An 18,883-nucleotide genomic window follows, 5' to 3' on the forward strand; every position below is an offset into this window, starting at 1 on the left:
GACCCAACTCCCAATGTTAAAGTGCCTAGGATAGCACAAGGGTTACGGCTGTAAACCTCCTCATTACACACTTTCTACACTTTTCCCAGACAGATGGGAACACAACACAGAATAAAATCTGAAACAGCAGAAAAATGAAGTGCATTATAGAGAAGGAACACTGTTTACTAAACAGAGCTGAGATCTTCTCTGGATTAGCTTTTATTTTCAACTTTTAATTATTTTGTTCCTTTTTAGCATTCCTCTTGGCTCTAAAGATAATTAAAGTTTCTCTTTTTTTCAATTTAATTTTAAAAAATCCTCTTTGAGCTGTTGGTTCTTACATTTTCACTTCTCTGTTTTTATAATGAACTGTTGCTAACTGGAGCCAAACGAGCCAAGACAGAATAACAGGCGTGTGAAGATATCATTCTTCTGGTCTGACGTGTAGATGACAAATATTTTTAAGTTTGTTTTTGCTGCTATATTTTTAAGTTTTATGGATCTGTTTAATAATTAAGATTTTAATGTTGGGTTTTCTGAAAGATAAAATTGTCCATTTGTCAAAAAATGCATGTTTGTGGACAGTTTTCCTCTTTGGATAAAAACATGCTTTGTATCCATAGAATGTCTAAATGTGTTTTTTCTTCTGCAGGTCTGGCTGTAAAGGAGCTGAAGTGAATCCATGTTGTACAGAATATTCTAATAAAACACTGAAAACATCGGTTTCCTTTCTTTTTGGGTTTTATATGCACTACAGAAATTATAAGATGAAAAATGCCATTTTGACCACTTTAAACAAAATTAACCGTGTAAACAGCATTATTAGACACACGGTATAGATTTATATCAATAATGTGTCCTAAAGAAAACATTTTTTCATTGAACTGAAACTAAAGACTTTACTCCAGTGTAGATTTATCAATAATAGAAATAATTTGTTTTATAATGAACTGCTTAAGAGTGTTGAAGATTTTGTATTTTAAGTATTTATTCAAAATTGAATTAAGCTCAAGTGTTTCAGACTCAAGTGTTTCAGACTCAAACATTTTTGGAAAAAATGTTTGCATAATTAGTTACAGCTTGAAATGAATCTATCACAAGACAAAAGCCAATCTAAGGGTAAATGTTAAAGGAGTATTAGCTAAATACATTTTAATGCTTTAAAACATACTAATTGATAAAACAATGAAAAATTATAAACCTTAAGTACTTGTAGCCATTACAGCAAAAAAGCACTAAACACTACTTTTTTTCACTTTTTCAAAACTAGCTCTTTCATAGTTTAATGGCAGCTTCTTTTTAAGTTCAGGAATGTGAAGGCAGATTTTCTCCTAGAATTTGAAATAAAATCACACATTTGTGTCGCTATTACTAGAGAAAAGCGACTGTCGTCTTAGCTGTGCTGCGATTCTCCACATTGAGCGCTAGGTGGCAGCAGCTTCCACATCCTTTCAAAACTAACATTGAAACAATAAACAAACTAAATATTTTTATTATAGATTTAAAATAATTAAGGGGGGAAATAAGCGATGTTGATTTACAATAAAGAAATAAATCGAATGTTTATTTTTTACCAATAGAAGTGCGCGCTCCCGTACTGCCTCGTGCCCCTTACTACAAGCGCGCTCCCGCTGCTGACTATGCCGTGAGGATCAGCTGTGGGTCGGACAGTTGGTGTGGGTCGGTGAGGAGGAAGACATGGGAGTGGAGTGACCGCTGCTTTCCACCCGAAACCAAGACTTTGCGCGTACGTCCGCGCGCTCGTTGGACTTCTTATTGCCCTCGTGCGGTTCCTTTTCCCATCTGAGTGTCGGTTTTCTAGAGGAACATGTCTCATCTCTTTCTTTGTTAGGTGTTGACCCACACCGTCCGCTTCAGGACCGACAGGCTGCATTCAGGCAGGGGGGGCGAACTTTTGATTTGTTTTGTTTTTTTCTCCGGGAAAGGATGTCTTTGGCTCGGGTGGATTACATTCCTCCCTGGTGGACTTACTGGCTTCACAATTTCCCCCACATCAACCTGAGGTTTCAGCCCGTTGACAAGAGCTTCCAGCCTGAAGATGACAACTACCAGCAGGTCAGTGGAGGAGAAGAGCAGCAAAAGTGGGGCATCAGATGCCTGCAGGAGCTTTCAGAGTTGAAATCTTCTAATTCACTGCATCTGTTTACGTCATCCATGCTCCTTTATTATCACATGCATCTCCTTTATTATGTCCTTTTACCATCATTTAAGCCCCTCTTTAAAAGAATATTTAAACCAGCTTTCCATTACTGATGCTTATTTAAAGCAACATTTCTGTCATTAAGAGAGGAACCAACGTCCATTGAACTTTGGAAGCATTATTTAAATTTCAAAATTCTAATAATACTTTTTCATTTTTTTGTGTTTCGGGTTAGAAAACACAACCAAAAAGGGTATTTTTTCTTCAAATAAACATGAATTTAAATTGTGATAACGATCAAAATAACAAATATTTGATGATCTTTTATGTCTTTTCTTCTCCGAAGCATTTATGTGGCATTTAATATCAACGCTGCAGGTATTTTCAATAGGAAGGTGGCGATTCTACTATTTAAATCCACGAATCAAGACCAACGATTCAGATGTCAAACCAGGATTCTCACTGTTGAGCCTAAATGTGTCTGAATGTTTGGGTCTTTTTTACTGATACTTAAACCAATGTTTATTCAAACACCATCATTTATACCTAACAGCTGATCAGAATCAACATGACTAACAAAAACACAACAATTTTGAAAGAGAGAAATAATGTTTGTCTATATGAATAATTTCACACATTCTTTGTCAACTTCCTGGTTAACTTCAGCAAAAAAAAAAAAAAAAAAAAAACTTAACTTGGTTTTTGGATCTTTTTAGAACAAATCCTGAAATAGGTTCTTCACATTGTTTCCATCCTCATAGCTTTGCTGACTGCAGATATACTGCAGATAGTAGATTTTCTTCATCTTTAATTTAAAATTAATCCCCTTTAAATTAATACTAAGATTTTAATAATATTACTTAAATTCATTTTTTTTCAATATACAGTCAGGACCATAAATATTTGGACAGTCACATTCTTTCAAATTTAGTTTTTGTACATTACCACAGTGAATTTTAAATCAAACAACTCAGATGCCATTGAAGCATACGAGCCCATGAAATGAAGGGATTGTGTTTAAAAAAGGCTTTAGCTTTTTCACATATTTATGCAATCTTTTTGCTCAACCCATGGAATAAAAGCTGAAAATCTGCACTTCAATGGCATCAATCTCTCATCATTTGAGTTGTCTGGATTTCGTCACTTTAGAACATGTGAGGAACATCCAGTGTGACCTGGCAATCAGCTAAAGTCTTTGGATCAATAGAATTGTTCCTAAACCTGACCCACCGCACCAACCCCAGATCATAACACCACCCCCACAGGTCTGTGTGATGGGCGGGGCTTCCCCTTATCCATCACAACTGAGTAATTCAGGATTTTTTTTCAGATTTTCCATCATTTTATGCTCTCTAGAATATTAAAGTTTGAGTTTTTATGTAGTTGGCCTAATGAACAAAAAGCTTTTGTAAGACTAAACAGCTGCTTCGTCACAAACCTTTTTCCTGTTTTTAATGATTTAATGATGGTTTTAGAATGGGATCAAATCAACTTAAAATGGTCGAAAAACCAGATTGTCGATTTGGAAAAAAAAAGGTTTATAAATCAAAAATACACATCGTATATTTGAGAAAACATATTGAAAAACTGAAGAAAAAAACATTAATTTGAAAATAGAAATGTATACTGAAAATTTGAATCAAAAAAGATTAACGACCTAAAACTGTTACCAAATTTAAAAAAAAAAGTTTATTTGTAACAGCTGCTGTTTTCAATTTTTTAGTCCTTCACTGACAGTATTTAGTCAAACTTTTGGCTTTCGGTGTTGACCATTGACTGTATAACAGAACTGGACCAAGCAAGTGTGAGGTCACTAACTTCCAGTTCCAACGAAAGGAAGTTAATTAACTCAACATTTTTGTGAGAAACAGACATCGCCTTGTCGGGACCAGAAATCCTCAGTAAGCAGTGATTGGTCAACGTTTCTATGACGACCACTGTCACCAATCAGGAGTGAGCTTGTTGGAAGACCACTTGAGAGCGAGATCAGGAGAATCTGTTTCAAGGGTCACTCGATCCAGCTCCCATATATAGTCGATGGTGATGTTTTTTACTCCAGTGTTTCCTCTTGGAGATCCACTGTTCTGGGGCACCACCAGCTTAACCTGTAGGGGATACTGTTGCTGCGGTGCCTGTTCTCGTTGGGCATGCTGGGGTCCCGCTCTGTGGTCTAATAGCCATGGTGTGGGCCCTAGGCTGCTCTGTGTAGGGTGGGCACTGTGGTAATGACCCCCGTGGTCCGGCTGGGCCTTGGATTCCCATGATATCGTTTCCTCACAGCAGTACCAAGCCAGACCTTCTTTAAGCTGCAGTTCTTTGTATCTGTTCAGGGTTCTACTGGGGTAACTGGGTGGGTGGGGGGGTGCTGGTGAGGCAGGGGTCCCATCTTTGTGTGAATGTTCTTTGTTTTCTGTTTTTAATAATTTTCATTTTTTATGACTATTTTATCTGCTTTTTTGTTAAGCGCGTTGTGCTTTTAACTGAAATGAAAGGCGCTATATAAATAAATAAAGTTTGATTTTGAGTTTGACCATAGACTGTAAAAACAATGGACGAATCGAGGTGTGACATCATCCATAGAAAGTGCCTTTCCTCCAGCTCTTGGGAAATGAGTCCAAATACCTCACCTTCGCTATCTTATACAGGTGCCGCCATGTTGAAACCAGTTGACGGTGATTGGTCCGAGTCCCTCTGAGTCATCGTATCCATGGCAATGGTGACCGTAGTTGCCATAGATACAATGACTCAGAGCGACTCAGGCCGATTGTCGACTGGTTTCAACAAGGCGGCACCCGTAACAGGAAGCAATGGTGGTTCTTATTTGGGAACACAAGAGGGGAGGGGCTGAGCGGTCCATTGCTTTTACAGTCGTTGACACTCATTTTAAATGCGGGTGGGGCTTTGAGCCCATTGGCTACAGGGACATCAAAGCCAATGAGTTTGAAAGCCCCACCCCCATTTAAAATTAAGCTCAACGCTGAAAATGAAAATTGTGAATTGAAAGGACTGAAAGCAAAGGGGAAGAGAAACAAAAAAGAAACAGAAAATATTACCAATCATCTTTTTTTCATCTGGTAACAGTTTTAGGTTAGTTTCAGTTTAGTTTTCAGTATTTCTTCATATTGAAATCTACATCAGTTAGGATTTTATCGCTGAAACACAATCATCCACCTCATAATCATCCAATGGGGAAGGTTTCTACCTGTTCAGTTAAGTAAGGAGTGATAAATCTGACAGGATCATGTGTATACGTTTGGGGAGGCCAAAGCCACTTGAGTAAGAATGACAGGATCTTAAGGTGGTAGTTTGTGTTGCAGGAAAATATCACTTCTGGGATTTTCTTCACAAATCGCTCAACGTGTAAACGCCTTTAAACGTTCAGCCTCAAGGCAGTAAAACCAGCGTTGGGTTGAGCCAGACTTTGGTTTTACTCTACCAAAAATATCAAAGGACAGCTCGGCCCTGTTGGACTCGTGCTACACGAGACGCCTCCTGTCAGAAATCATTTTCAGTTGCACAGTCAGAAGCCACGGGGGACGTAGGAGGAGGAAGATGGTGTTTCTCAGCAGGTGAGAATCATTTGTTCAGTCCCATCCCTTTCCCGGTCAGCTGTACTTAAACGTCATTTCATTGCACAGAGCCGCTCTCCTGCAATCCTCCGAGGTTCTTTTAATGCGACCACTCAAAGTTCATGTGAAAGGATTAACTTCACCCCAAATTTCCACCAACTGTCCTATGTGAAAGAAATCAGTTTAATTAGGCAAAGATGGAGCCGTGTCACGATGAGTTCACTGCGCTATAGTGGAATCGCCTCATCGATCTCCGCCTAACTGCTAATGTAAGGGTTATTGAGTAGTTGTGGGATGCCTGGCAGTCTCAGTAAGACCTGCTTTTGGCCTCAGGCCTCTAATTGTGGAGGAATGCGGGAGGTGGAGATCTCTTTACTGTTCATTGTTTGAATCCAAGGATGTCAGCGCAAAACGTGCTCGTCTTCTTTCCCCCCGTTGGCCGGACTCTGCCGCTGTCAGCACGGGAATCATCTGCCTCCTCTAATTTATGTCCCCTGACATTCATCAGCCCGTTCGTTTTCACATATTTAGGGGAAATCGAATCAAGTCCTGTAAAAGTTCTGAGACATTTCTGCTCAACTCTGTCCCCCTCGTTCACATCTGCCTGATCTGACAATGTTCTGAGGCCTGGAAGACAGAAAGAGGCCAACAACCAAAAGAAAAAAGAAGAAGAAACAACTGCTCAAAATAGGACAGAGGCCTGGGTTATTGTGTACCATATTTGTGTGTTGAGGCGGACATCATGTGTAGGTCATCAGGTCTGTGTCCATCTGACTTCTCTTTTCTCTCCCCGTTTCCTGTTACTCAAACACGGCCATGTCACGCTCTCTGGGGGGAGTTCCTGTAGACCCATCTGCCCGGCAAAGACTCCGATCCTCCTCCAACATCTCACAATCGAACTCTGGAGGTTAAAAAATATCAAAAAAGCATGAATTGAAATTATTATAAACGTTTTTTAAAGGGTCTACATCAAGGTTTTCTAAAGACTTTCAGAGGAAACTATATCCATATGATAATATATTACCTTTGGCAAACTAAATGAAATATGAGTTATTTTTGGGGTTCATTTTCCTACCTGGAATTAGGACAACTGGATCTCTGAGGGACGGCCTTTTCACTCCTTGTGGGTGCCGCCCATTTCATGATGTCAACCTAGAGCTGTGCCTCGGCAGGACGTCTACATTTCACCTACAAAAGCAAACAACATCCTAATTTTTGTAAAGAAAGATGTGCATATTGTGCATATCAAAGGAGAGCGTTTTAGCCAATTACCCACTAAGTGGGTGTGTGTGCTATCTTGGGGGCGGTGCTGGCAGTGCAGACTCTTCCTGGAGGGACTATTCTTCATTTAAATGCGTCACAATGTGAGAACCCGCTCGTCTTTGTGGATTGGGAGGGGCTGGTGCTTAGAGCGCCGGGTTTTGGAGGAATTCACAGAAATGCGTGATTGGATCAAAATACTGCTTTTGGGTTTCTTTTTGTGTAGAATGAACAATATAATGCACTTAAAAAGCTCAAAAAACTGATTTAGCATAGTGAAGCTGTTTAAGGGTTAAACATTTATAGCTTCCCTGACTTTTTGTGTAAATTGTAAATGCAAAATATATGTATTTAGTATATTTCCTGTCTTTTTAACTCAATTTTTAATCTTGTGTTTTAAAAACCTAAAGTCAGATTTTACAATTTACTGCATAAGAGAACTGGACTGAGTGACCCCTCCCCCATTGAGTCCCAAACAGGAAGTGCCCACTGGTTCCAAGAATCAAAATCCCATAGCCGTCTATTATTTAAATAGCCATTACTCTATCATTGTATTTACGTGTTCTTTTTTTCCCCACAATTTTTTTAATTTGTAGTGCAGATTATTTTAGTTATATACTGACCAATCACATGCCTGAATAAAAGTATGTAGTCTCGCATCGAACTTTTGAAACATTTGATTGACACATATCCTGTAGCCTGCTTTTAAGTGGTAGGGTTGTGGACTTCCAACAAGCTGATTCTCGATTGGCCAAAGTAGTTGCCATAGAAGCATGACTCAGACCAACTTGAACCAATTACTGCTTACTGATGTAATCTGGTTCTGATATGGCGCATCACAAAAAAATGGCGACTGACTTGACTTTATTTTGTTGGAACCAGAGACAAGTCATTTTCTATGGGTGATGTCACACTCCTTCAGTCTAACATCTTATGCTGTCAATGGACATTTTCTTTGGTTTTCATGTTCGCAAGTAATAGTGCAGCAGCTGAGGATTATTAGAGTTAGACCTTAATTACTGTTGAATGTTTTGTTAAGGATTTAAACCAAAGCAAGAAAATTTCATTTATAAAACTTTGTAAAGAAAAGGAAATCACAAAGTGTGAAACAATACAGGACACAGCTACATAAATCAATTTAAAACATTCAATGAAACATGTTTTTAAGATAATATAAATGTAAAGTTGAAAATGAAAGTCTACTATGAGCTAACAGCTTGCAGAAATAAAATGGTCTTCAGGTGCATCCCAAAAGCCTCAGCTGAGTCAGTGACGGTAGAGACGGAGGCGGAGCTTTGCAGAGGTATGAAGCTATTGCTTGGAAGGTTTGATTCCCCTTGAGTTTTAAAAATATGTGTGAGGAACATCCATTAGAAACTGACCTGAGGATCTAAGAGCATGAAAAGGTTTCTCGAATCTTCAGAAGTTCCGAGATGTACTTTGGGGCCTGGCTAAGAAGTAAGATTTTAATATGGATTCTAACATGAAATGGGGACCAGTGAAATCCAGCTCAAAGTAGAGGAAAATGAAAGGAAAGCTTGAGTGTCTACCTTTGAAACCGGAGTACTCAACTTGGAGATATTCCTCCACTGGAAGAAACTGCTTTTCTTTAGCAGTTGAACATACCGACTGAGTGTCATTGCTGAGTCAAACATGACAAATGAGGTTTAAAAGGTTGGAGTAGGACAGACGGATCAAAGGATCCAATGAGGTGTTTGGTCAGAGGGATCTTCCTCTATGGAGCAATGATTCATGTGTGTCTTATCTGAAGACTGAAAAAAACTGGCCAATCGGATGGTTAAACATGACTTTATGTGAGTCATTCAACTGAAATTCGCATTTCAGTGGGATGTCATCAGCATAAAGGAAATAGGAAGTGTCTTTTAACTGGTAGAATGAAGAGCACAATGTAAAAACAGGATTAGTAAAGAGAGCGTTTAGTTTCTCATTTTTAATTTCAAATTAAGAGTTGCTCATTTTGGATTGTTCTAGACTGCACTAAAAAGATCAGTTAAGCCAAAAATGTGAATTCTGTGTACAAGAAAAAATACATTTAAAAATGTAGAACATTTATTGTTTGCATGACATTTGAAAGTGTAGCTTTGATGGCTTAGTAGTTTTCGCATGCACCAAACAGCTTTCTCTTCTTTTCGTTTATGTCCTACACTATAGATGTTGGGCTTTGTGGGGCGCTGACACATTCATACATCTCCATCACAATGCACATTTAGTTTGACATTCTGAGAACGGCATCTGGAAACTTGTTGCAGGAAATGAAGTAACAATGTAGTGCTTTCAAGCTTTTTGCACGTTGGTTGCAAGGTTTGCAATTCTGAAGAGTTTGATACAAAAATATAGATTTAGCTTAACACAGCTCTGAAAGTTAAACCCTTAAAACTGCTGTATTCTTAATCTAGTTGGTAGTTTTTTTGTCAGGAGTACGTTTTTCTTAGTTTGAGGTCATTTTTCTTGTTTTTGGGTTCTCCTGGTCCACGGAGGTTCATCCAAAGGCGTGGCTGCATCTTAAAGGGAGCCCAGGAGTGTCTTGCGGCCACCTTACATGGCATCATCACGTACCATTGTTTTGCGTGTCGTAAATGTATCGTGAACTATTTAATGTAAGTTCCACGCACTTATGACATACAGGTCAGTAGGGCTGCACGATATGAGGAAAACTCGCGATATGCGATATTGGTGATTAATATTGCGATAACGATATAATTTGCTGTATATAAACAATTATCAAACCAACCAAAAACATAATGTCCATTTCAATGCAACAGTATAAAAATTATACTCCAAATGACCCTTGTCGACGTAGGAGGCAAACATCAAACATAAAAGGGCTCATTTGATTGATCAACAGCGTAAACGGGTCCTTCCGATTGGTTAAATGCATAAAGGGATTTATTTCATTTATTCAATATTTCAAGCTGCCATGAGTTTGTCTTAGCACATTTAACCCTTGTGCTATCTTAGATGACCCCCCCCCCCCCTTCCATTGACGTGTTCTCCCTACCATGACAAAGGTGGATAAAGGTGGAAAGATTTCATGTAATCCATGGACACCAGTGAAGATCACAAATCATTGAAGAAAAAAGGTTCAGACCACTGTCTAGTGGGTCTAGATGACCCCACTCCCAATGTTAAAGTGCCTAGGATAGCACTTGTGCACTTTAGCACAAGGGTCAAGGTAACCATTTATGGCGATTTTCGCCGTCTTTTGCGATATGCATATTGCACAGCTTGATGTCGCGATAACGATAAATTTGCGGTATATTGTGCAGGCCTACAGGTCAGGCTATCGTACAGTGCCCTTACGCTGCACTTTAGTCGTTAGTAAGGTGCGTGTACTGGCTCCTTACTGACCGTACACAAATGCTGCACGCACAAGGTATGCAGGCAATAAAGTGCCTCCCGAAAGTATTTGCCATTTTGCCACATTTCAGGCTTCAAACATAAAGATATAAAACTTTAATTTTTTTCTGAAGAATCAACAACAAGTGAGACACAATCATGAAGTGGAAAGAAATTTATTGTATATTTCCAATATGACCCAATGTTGACCTAAATGACTAATGATGATAAATAGAATCCACCTCTATGTAATAAAGTCTCGGTGTAAATGCACCTGTTCCGTGATAGTCTCAGAGGTCTGTTTAAATCGCAGAGAGCATCATGAAGAAGAAAGAACACACCAGGCAGGTCCGAGATACTGTTGTGGTGAAGTTTGAAGCCGGATTTGGATACAAAAACGATTTCTCAAGCTTTAAATGTCCCACGGAGCACTGTGCAAGCGATAATATTGAAATGGAAAGAGGATCAGACCACTGCAAATCTACAAAGACCCGGCTGTTTGTCTAAACTTTCAGATCAGACAAGCAGAAGACTGATGAGAGATGCAGCCAAGAGGCCCATGATCACTCTGGATGAACTCCAGTGATCTACAGCTGAGGTGGGAGAGTCTGTCCATATGACAACAATCAGTCGTATCCTGCACAAATCTGGCGTTTATGAAAGAGTGGCAAGAAGAAAGCCATTTCTTAAAGACATCCATAGAAAGTGTCGTTTAATGTTTGCTACAAGCACCTGGGAGACAGACCGTAGATGTAGAAGAAGGTGCTCTGGTTAAATGAAACCAAAATCAAACTTTTTGGCAACAACACAAAACGTTATGTTGGGGGGTTGAAAAAATGAAAATTCTGAACAACACACCTTTATCTCAACTTCTTTACCTTTATTTACCCTTACAATACAAACATATAAAGCCTTGTTTCCACTGAGTGGTACGGTACGGTTCAGTTAAGAATGGTCCAGGCAATTTAGGTAAGCGTTTCAAAGTTGGACTGTCACGGCACATGCAGGGTGAAGCTAACAACAACAATGGAGGTCATCCAGTGGTTTGTTTCTTTCCGCTTGGCTTTTGGTACTTCGTATATACAAAAAATTTAATGTTGTTTGAGAAAGGATAATAAAGAGGAAGACAGCCGCTTTCTTGGCGCTTTCTTTTGTTGTAATGATTTTCAGCCATTTAACGGGTTTCAACAGTAGCTCTGCCCTAACCGGTTTCGTTCCATTTTCCTATGGACCATGACAACTAATGGGGGCCCAAAGATGTTACAGTTCGGTCTGGCTTAATGGAAACCCTCAAAATACCGGATCGGACCAGACCAGACCATGCTCAGGGGAAAAGAGGCTTAAGTGTTAATTGTGACCTGTCGCCCTTGGCATGCCCTTTAGAAAACGTTTACATGAACATTTGCAGTGTGCGGGTTCACCGAACATTTGCGGGCCTATGACGTACCATGCCCATTTTTCACTTGTAGACAGCCTGTATCCACCTGCAAGGGCAGTTGTGACTAAGTAATACGGTCATTTTCAATTTCCCTCAGTGGTCTGTCTTATTTATTTTTTGGCTTTCCTTTACAATCATCCTTATTATTGTTATTATTATATGTTCCTATAGTCTCTCTTTGCACAAAGTCAGACGAAGTGTACAGACATTCCTATGCTTTTGGCTGACTGGAGAAGTTTATCTTTAAGACTCGAACTGAGTGACTTCATAACAATCAGCGAGAGCAGTTCTATTCAGAGAGGCGTACAATAAAAGCTTTTATCTTGTTTCAAAGGCTTAGAAGGAAGTGTGATAAAAAAGAAAAGGCATTTCACTTTAATTGTCTTTAATTGTTTTTAACTTGGTTTTCTACATTTTCCTAAACATTTTTCCTCACTCATGCTGTAAGAAATAAAAGACATGAGCCATACACACATTTGATTGGAATTTGTTGCATTATCTCGCTGATACTCGGTGAGGTTGATCAAACTGCACACGAACACTCAACATAATATCAATGAAATGAGTTATTTTAGTACAATGCACAAGTGATGTGTCATGGTGATGGGTCATTAAAAAACATCAAAATGTTTTTTTTTTATGATCACAGGAAATGTTTACAGCCATTGCAATTGCACAATTCATGCTGTTGTGATAATTGTGTTAGTTTTTGTGATAGCAAATAGAAAATGATGGATGCCGAGAGCTGAAAATCCCTAATCGGATCAGCAATTCCATTAGAAATGTACACACTTTTTTGGGAGTAAAATGACTCCTAAATCTGTCAGTTTGATCTCCATACCTCTTCTCTCTTCCATACCTCTTCTCTTCTTGCCTTAAACAGTGACTGTTTAAGGCAATGTTATACAACCGATCACAGAAATGCTGAGAAGAAAGAAGAGGTATGGAGATCTTCTTAGTGGAGATGCTTTTTCTTTCTTTAATGAGCAGACTGCAACATTTTCATTGTTTGTGTGACACATCCTCATAGATAAATACATTCCGAGTCCCCTCTGGCCCTCCAGAAGGTCATTAACCCCAATCTGTCTGGATGGTGCTTGAAGGCAGCGATTAGCATCACCTGACTGATAGTGGGGTTTATGCGTTTGGGACGTCTTCTACTCCTTATGACAATCCTGCAAAACTCCAACAGGATGTGAAACCAACAGACTGTCCACAACACTAGAGGTTTGGGGCATTTCCTTTGTGTCTTTATCCGGGTTAGCATGAAGTAACCAGATGAAAAACAAGAACTCATTTGTCAAAGCCTTATGAGCAGAGACAACAGGATTCACATGGAATTCCCCCCTCCAATGAAAGCTGCTCCTCTGTGTGGAAACTGGGGGGTTGGGTTTCTTTTGTTGTGGGGGTGTAGCATCAACACCATGACGCCCAACTCCCTCGGGGAAAGTCTTTTTTGTTCTTTTTGCAGTGGGGGGACAAGAGCGAAGCAGAAATGATTTGCTTTGCTGCTCCGTGAAGATGTCCTAACAAACTACTGTTCAGAACAAATGGGAAACCTGGAGGAATATACTTTTATCCATAAAAAACCCCAAACATGTATTTGCAAAACCCTTTGATACTTTATAAAACTACAAAGAATTTTCATTATAGAGCCATGATTGAGTAACACAACTGTTTCTGGAAAAATAATCATCATAAAACATTAAGTTTAGATTAATAACCTTTTTAGAAGTACATGGTTATCTTACTTGGGGACTTTGGCCCCACAATTATTAATGGTTAACTGGTTTCCTGATATAAAAAAGGTTCTGGTTTGAATCCTGGCTACAACCTTTGGAAGAAGTTTGCATCCTTCTTCAGGAAGTCTTAAGATGCATTCACACTGATCACAATTTGCGCAGCAGTGGAGTCCAGTTTTAGTGTTAAGTCAAGGCATAGACCCAATCAGATGTCTTGCCTAGCATCTCGATGTTTCCAGAGTTTAATTATTTGAAATGTATCAATACGTTCAGATCAAATGGCACAATATGCACGGGATTGTACTATGGGCATAAGAATTCCAATTGCAGAGGATGTCATCAGCTTGTGTCGCATTTGACAGCGATGGGGGGCGATTTCCTTTCGATAGCCTTGTGACCAATGCGAAGTATAAAGTAGAAACCGGGTCTTAGGGAGCAGAGGTAATTGGCTCCATGATGGAGCCACGACTAGGATAGGCTGCAGCAGCCCTACTATTCCAATTGGTACATGTGGAGTATAAACAATGCATTGATTGGTGGACTTTGAGAGAGCAGCAAGTTAAAGAAACTGGGTCTGTGCAAAAGCTGACTACTTTTTTTGCAGACACAGTTTGCCTCACAGTGGTTTAGTGGTCCTTATAAAAGGTTGTCCTCTTGCAGTGCAGTGAGACAGAGACTAACATGATTGTACGAGGTTCTAGGATCATCAGTATAATTGAATGCCTCGCAGACGCCGGCAGGACTTCTGTTACTGATTTCTTTGTGCCATTTGAAAGTTTCAAATGCCAAACTTGTTTTGTTGCCTACAACACTTTTCAAATGTTCAGTGGGACCGAGGGGGCGGAACGATGAGCTTAACAGTGTGCTTTTATAATCTTTCAGTTACTGTTTTATTGTTTTAGTTGGTTTTGTTGATCCTGGCTGAGCTTTTTTTGCTGACTGAGAACTGAGAAGGGCTTTGGAGGTTGGAATTTGAAGAATTGGATTAGGCTCAGACTCTGAGGCCAGAGGTGAAACCTTTTCAAGATGCTTTCGACGTTTTGGACTCTTGAACCCGGATTCAGTTTCCAAAGGAAGCTCCAAATGTCATGTAAATAGCGGAGGGCCTTAAAACCCTCTCCCACCATCTTTCCCAGTGGACTTTTAATTATGATTGACGTTTTTAGCCAAAAAGAAAAAGTGTTGTTTTCTTGGACATTGTTTCAGGCAGGAGTTCAATAGAATTTCTTCTTAGTTGTGGGTGGGACTGTGGCGCAGACCCCCCCCCCCCCCCCCCCCCATTCTGTTTACACGCTCTCTCGCTAGCTTACATCCCCTCACACCCACAACCTAACCTTAGCTGTGCAACAAAAATGAGCCAGATTTCAGCTCAGACGAGGAAAACCAAGACAAACGTGGACCTATTTGTCTATAAGTGGATGCATCAGAATGGAGTGGAGCAGGGAGCTTGTGGTTTAATGTGTTCTTGTGTGGCAGATGTAAAGGATGGCGGAATCCCATCCTTCCTGTTCCTCTTCTAATCAACATCCTTTGGGTCGCCTCACTGGTGTCCCAGCTGTGAACGTCAGCTGACCCGGCTGAGTGCTGGAAAGGGTCCCGTTCCCCTGGGACTTCACTGAAGTGTTGAAGCGGAAGAGGCCGCGAGTTGGGTTGTTCTATTGGGAGCTCCAGTTTTCCAGTTAGAAATAGATTTGTAAAATGTGGGTGTTGTCAAAAAGTCTCTAGAAACCCCCTTCCTCAGTAAAAATCCCCGTCAGCCTCCAACTTTCTTCCCACTGATGGAATCACTGTTTGCTTCCATGTCTTCTCCTTCCCGCTACCTGAAATCGGCTTAACTTGCATCACTTTGAGGGAACGTCACTCCAGTTCTGTCAGGCTGCACACACACAAGTTTTATGTTGATGTGCTCAGTGCCCGGAGACCTCCTCCACCTCCGCACAGCTGTCAGCCACCTGCTGTTGGAGCCGCTTTGCTCCAGGAAGACATTTCAGATCACTTAGCTTGCATTTAACACCATTCGAAGTTTGGGGAGCGCGAGTCCTGCTTTTCAAGGAGCCATTTGGCAGACAGCTGTACTTTTTCTTGTAAATGTTTTAAAATCATCTTTTTAAAATAGCTTCACAACATGTGACACTATTTTCTGAACTTCCAGGTCTCTGTTTCTCCTAAGTTCCGTTCATTCAGGAAAGCAGTCTTGCTAAGTTTTGACAATTTTTGGTCATATTTTTGCCATTTCTGCTATTATGTCAAAAAGATGCTGAAAACGCAGCACAGTGAAGCCAAGAATAAAAACTTTCACATTCAGCCTCTGTTTTACATCATCTACTCTTATACACTAACTCGAGAAAACAACATTTTGCATCTTTGCATCAATTGTTTCGTATCAAACAACGTCGGGTAGAAGTCCAGCCGTCCTTGGGAGATGTTTGATTTTTGCGTCTTTGAATGCACCGCTTTCTGTTCCCGTTTTCAGATGGCTTTCTAATAGGCCATTAACGTGTCACTATGTGTTTATCTCACATCTGTGCCTTTATCCTCCACTTGCTTTCATCATACTGCTGATGGGACTTGAGGGAGTAGAAATGCCCCCCGGGTCATTTCTGACCCAGGTCATTAGTGCTTCTTCACGCTCCCTTTGTTCAATAGAAATGTGTTTGTACGGGTGCTCATCCATGCCTCTTCCTCTATTCATGCTTTTTTAAATTTTTTATTTTTTTATTCACACACTGATTTACCGAACTTTGAATATGTCATCTTGTATAATGCATTATAAAATCATTTAGAACAAAACACAAAATGCGTAAATAAATACACAAACAGAAAAAACAATATTCAAAAAAATTAAATTGTAATATTTGTCTTCGTTTAAATTCTGATTAAATGTTGTAAAATAAGAGGTTTTTTTTTTTTTACTGCCTTTTGGCTTAAAGAAGCATACAAAAGGTGTCAAACATGGTAGTTTTTCCTGGACTTTGGACCAGAACACACAACATGAGACTAGCATGACATCAAAACACAAAAAAAGCTCTTTGGATCCATCTTAAAGCCTGTTTGCACACAATTTACCACAGTGAGAGGCTGAGATTCCAAACCTATTGATCGTTTTCCAGCGATCCAGTGTTGTCTTCTGCAACATTCCTGCTTCTTTTTTAGAAGGAAAAAAAAAAAGCCTCATCAACTTTAACAGTAGCAGCAACCATAAACAATTCAAAGTCCCACTCCCATTGTCTTTTGAGCAATTACTAGGCAGTTTTTAGCCAGAATCCAAATGCTTTTCTCTGACATAGTTTCTGCAGAGCGCAGTAGTTCATTAGAAGTGGGTGCAGAGCAACCCAGTCCCCTGTTTCCCTCCCCATTGCTGAGAGCGCCCCCCCCCCCCCCCATGCGCTTGCCTGCTAGCTTACAGCTCTTCACACTCCGAAGCTAACATCATCTGTGCAACAAAAATGTGGAGCAATATTGGAGCTATCGGACAAGGAAAACAAAGACCTACATGGATCTAGTCAAACGGAGGCTTCTGAATGGAGTGGACTCGCCCAGTGTTATTGTCTACATCACAAATACGCTGTGTTTCAAACTGCATTTTTTACATCAGCTACCGAGTCCTTTGAATAAAGAAAAACTTGGAAATACAATCTTAAACCTAGTTTATATATATATATATATATATATATATATATATATATATATATATAAATAAAAAAATGCCACAAGAACATGTTATAAACACCAAAAACCAGATTTTTATCAGTCGGTCTTCAGAACGTCAATTTTTCGGGCAGGATGCAAAAACCTTTTTTTTTTTATGAATCTCTCACTCATGACCTCACTGATTGTTATAGATAAAGATGATATTCTCCACTTGATTTAGATTTTTATTTATTGAAACTGAGGCCATCGCAATGCCTTAGAAAAGCTCCAACCATCCAATTGGATCACTCCAACCATCCAGGTTTAGCATGAATAATTTAGACGGCTCAGAGTTCCGTAGAAACATCTTTGTTTAGTTTTCAGCTTTTCTCTGTTCATCTGTGTCATTCATGAAATGACCATATCAGTCCTCCTGGAGGGCACAGAAAAGAGGATTCGTCTCACCCTGCACTTGAGATCATAGACTCAGCGTTGGGGTAAAACTGCAGAATTGTAGGCAAAGTCATCCACAGAGGAGAAATTGCATTGGAGAAACTGGGCTGAAAAATGCGTCTCCTCACATCAGGGACACACTGGGAACTTTTTCGACATTCCTTTACCTATTGTACCGCAGTTTGGCCTTTTTCTTGCTCGAAGTGTTACACGCATGTCCTCATCGTTTAGGCTCGCCAGATCTCAGTCTTTATGCTCGGCTAGATCTTCCTTCCTGTTGCCTCAAACTTCCTGCCCCTCTGAACCCCTACAAGGGCTCTAAACAGCAGACAAAAGGCAGCACAGCCTCCTGAATTAGCAGCAAGCAAAAAAATAAAAGGGTGATAATATACTCTGCCTTTCATGAGGAAGGGCTAAGACTTGAGATTTAGGCAGCAGTTAAGGTGGCATACATAAATTGACCAGAAAGAGAGCAAGCACATTCTGGTTTGTAAAAGATAAGTGGAGTTTTGAGCTTAATGGATGGTTGGAGTACTTGGTGCGGGATCCAGTTTGCGGTGTCCCTGCCTGCGCACACTCTCTCTATGTGTCTTTTCTCTGAGTGCTACATAATTTACAAACCATTATTTTTGCACCCGGTGACAGAAAGAAAAAGAAGACTAAAGTAGGAGGGAGAGAAAAAGTATTGTTGCACAGTTTCCTTCAACGCCAGGGTTCAGTTTTTCTCCAAAAGTGAACACCTTCATGAAGTTCTTCATGTTGTAACAAGCTATAAAAAACTAACTCTTTACAGAAATAAAGGCTCAGCTACTGTATTTTCCACACTATAAGCCACACCTTAAAGCCTTTTTTTTTTTTTTTCATAAAACGACTTTATAATCCGGACCACTTTATGGATTCATTCTGCTGCAAACGAGTTTGGGCGTTTTTTGTAAATATGCTAAAGGGGCTAATGTGTAGCGTTCTGGAACTGTGGTTTTATTTATTATGTATTAGTAAAAAGATTGGGAGTTGGCTTAGTCGTGATAACATTTGTTTTTGCTGTTTTAGTCTGTTTTTCATATGTTGCAAACAAGGGAGTGAAGCTACGTTCACACCGTCCTCGGCAATGCATGTTCAGTGTCCACTGTCAATGAAAAGTCTATGGAAATGTGCTTTAACCTGCATTTCGGGCTTCCGCGTTCATGCGTAACTACGCAATTTTGTACGATTCAGGCTCTACATACAAAGCATGCTGCTATTGAACCGAGGGTTGAACGTTGATGTTTAGATTGTTTCCCTTTCAATTCAT

General features: G+C 39.9%; 1 protein-coding gene across 6 annotated transcripts in view; it reads left to right on the forward strand.

Annotated features, from left to right (window-relative positions):
• The first annotated feature begins 1,590 nt into the window (after positions 1–1,590).
• Positions 1,591–18,883, forward strand: part of ttyh2 (tweety family member 2) — a 60,742-nt gene continuing 43,449 nt past the window's right edge. For 2 of the 6 annotated variants that reach the window (XM_023949258.2, XM_078937793.1), the window contains exons 1-2: positions 1,591–1,729; positions 1,929–2,058. In XM_023949258.2, the coding sequence (XP_023805026.1) occupies positions 1,930–2,058 (129 nt within the window). In that variant the 5' untranslated portion in view covers positions 1,591–1,729; position 1,929. Of the gene's footprint in view, positions 2,059–18,883 lie in introns of all 6 variants that reach the window. The other 4 variants (XM_078937792.1, XM_023949259.2, XM_078937790.1 and 1 more) reach the window with 3 other exon arrangements.

The sequence above is a fragment of the Oryzias latipes genome, chromosome 19, assembly GCF_053564925.1.
Source record: "Oryzias latipes strain Hd-rR chromosome 19, Olatipes_Hd-rR_3.1".
Classification (NCBI taxonomy): domain Eukaryota; kingdom Metazoa; phylum Chordata; class Actinopteri; order Beloniformes; family Adrianichthyidae; genus Oryzias; species Oryzias latipes.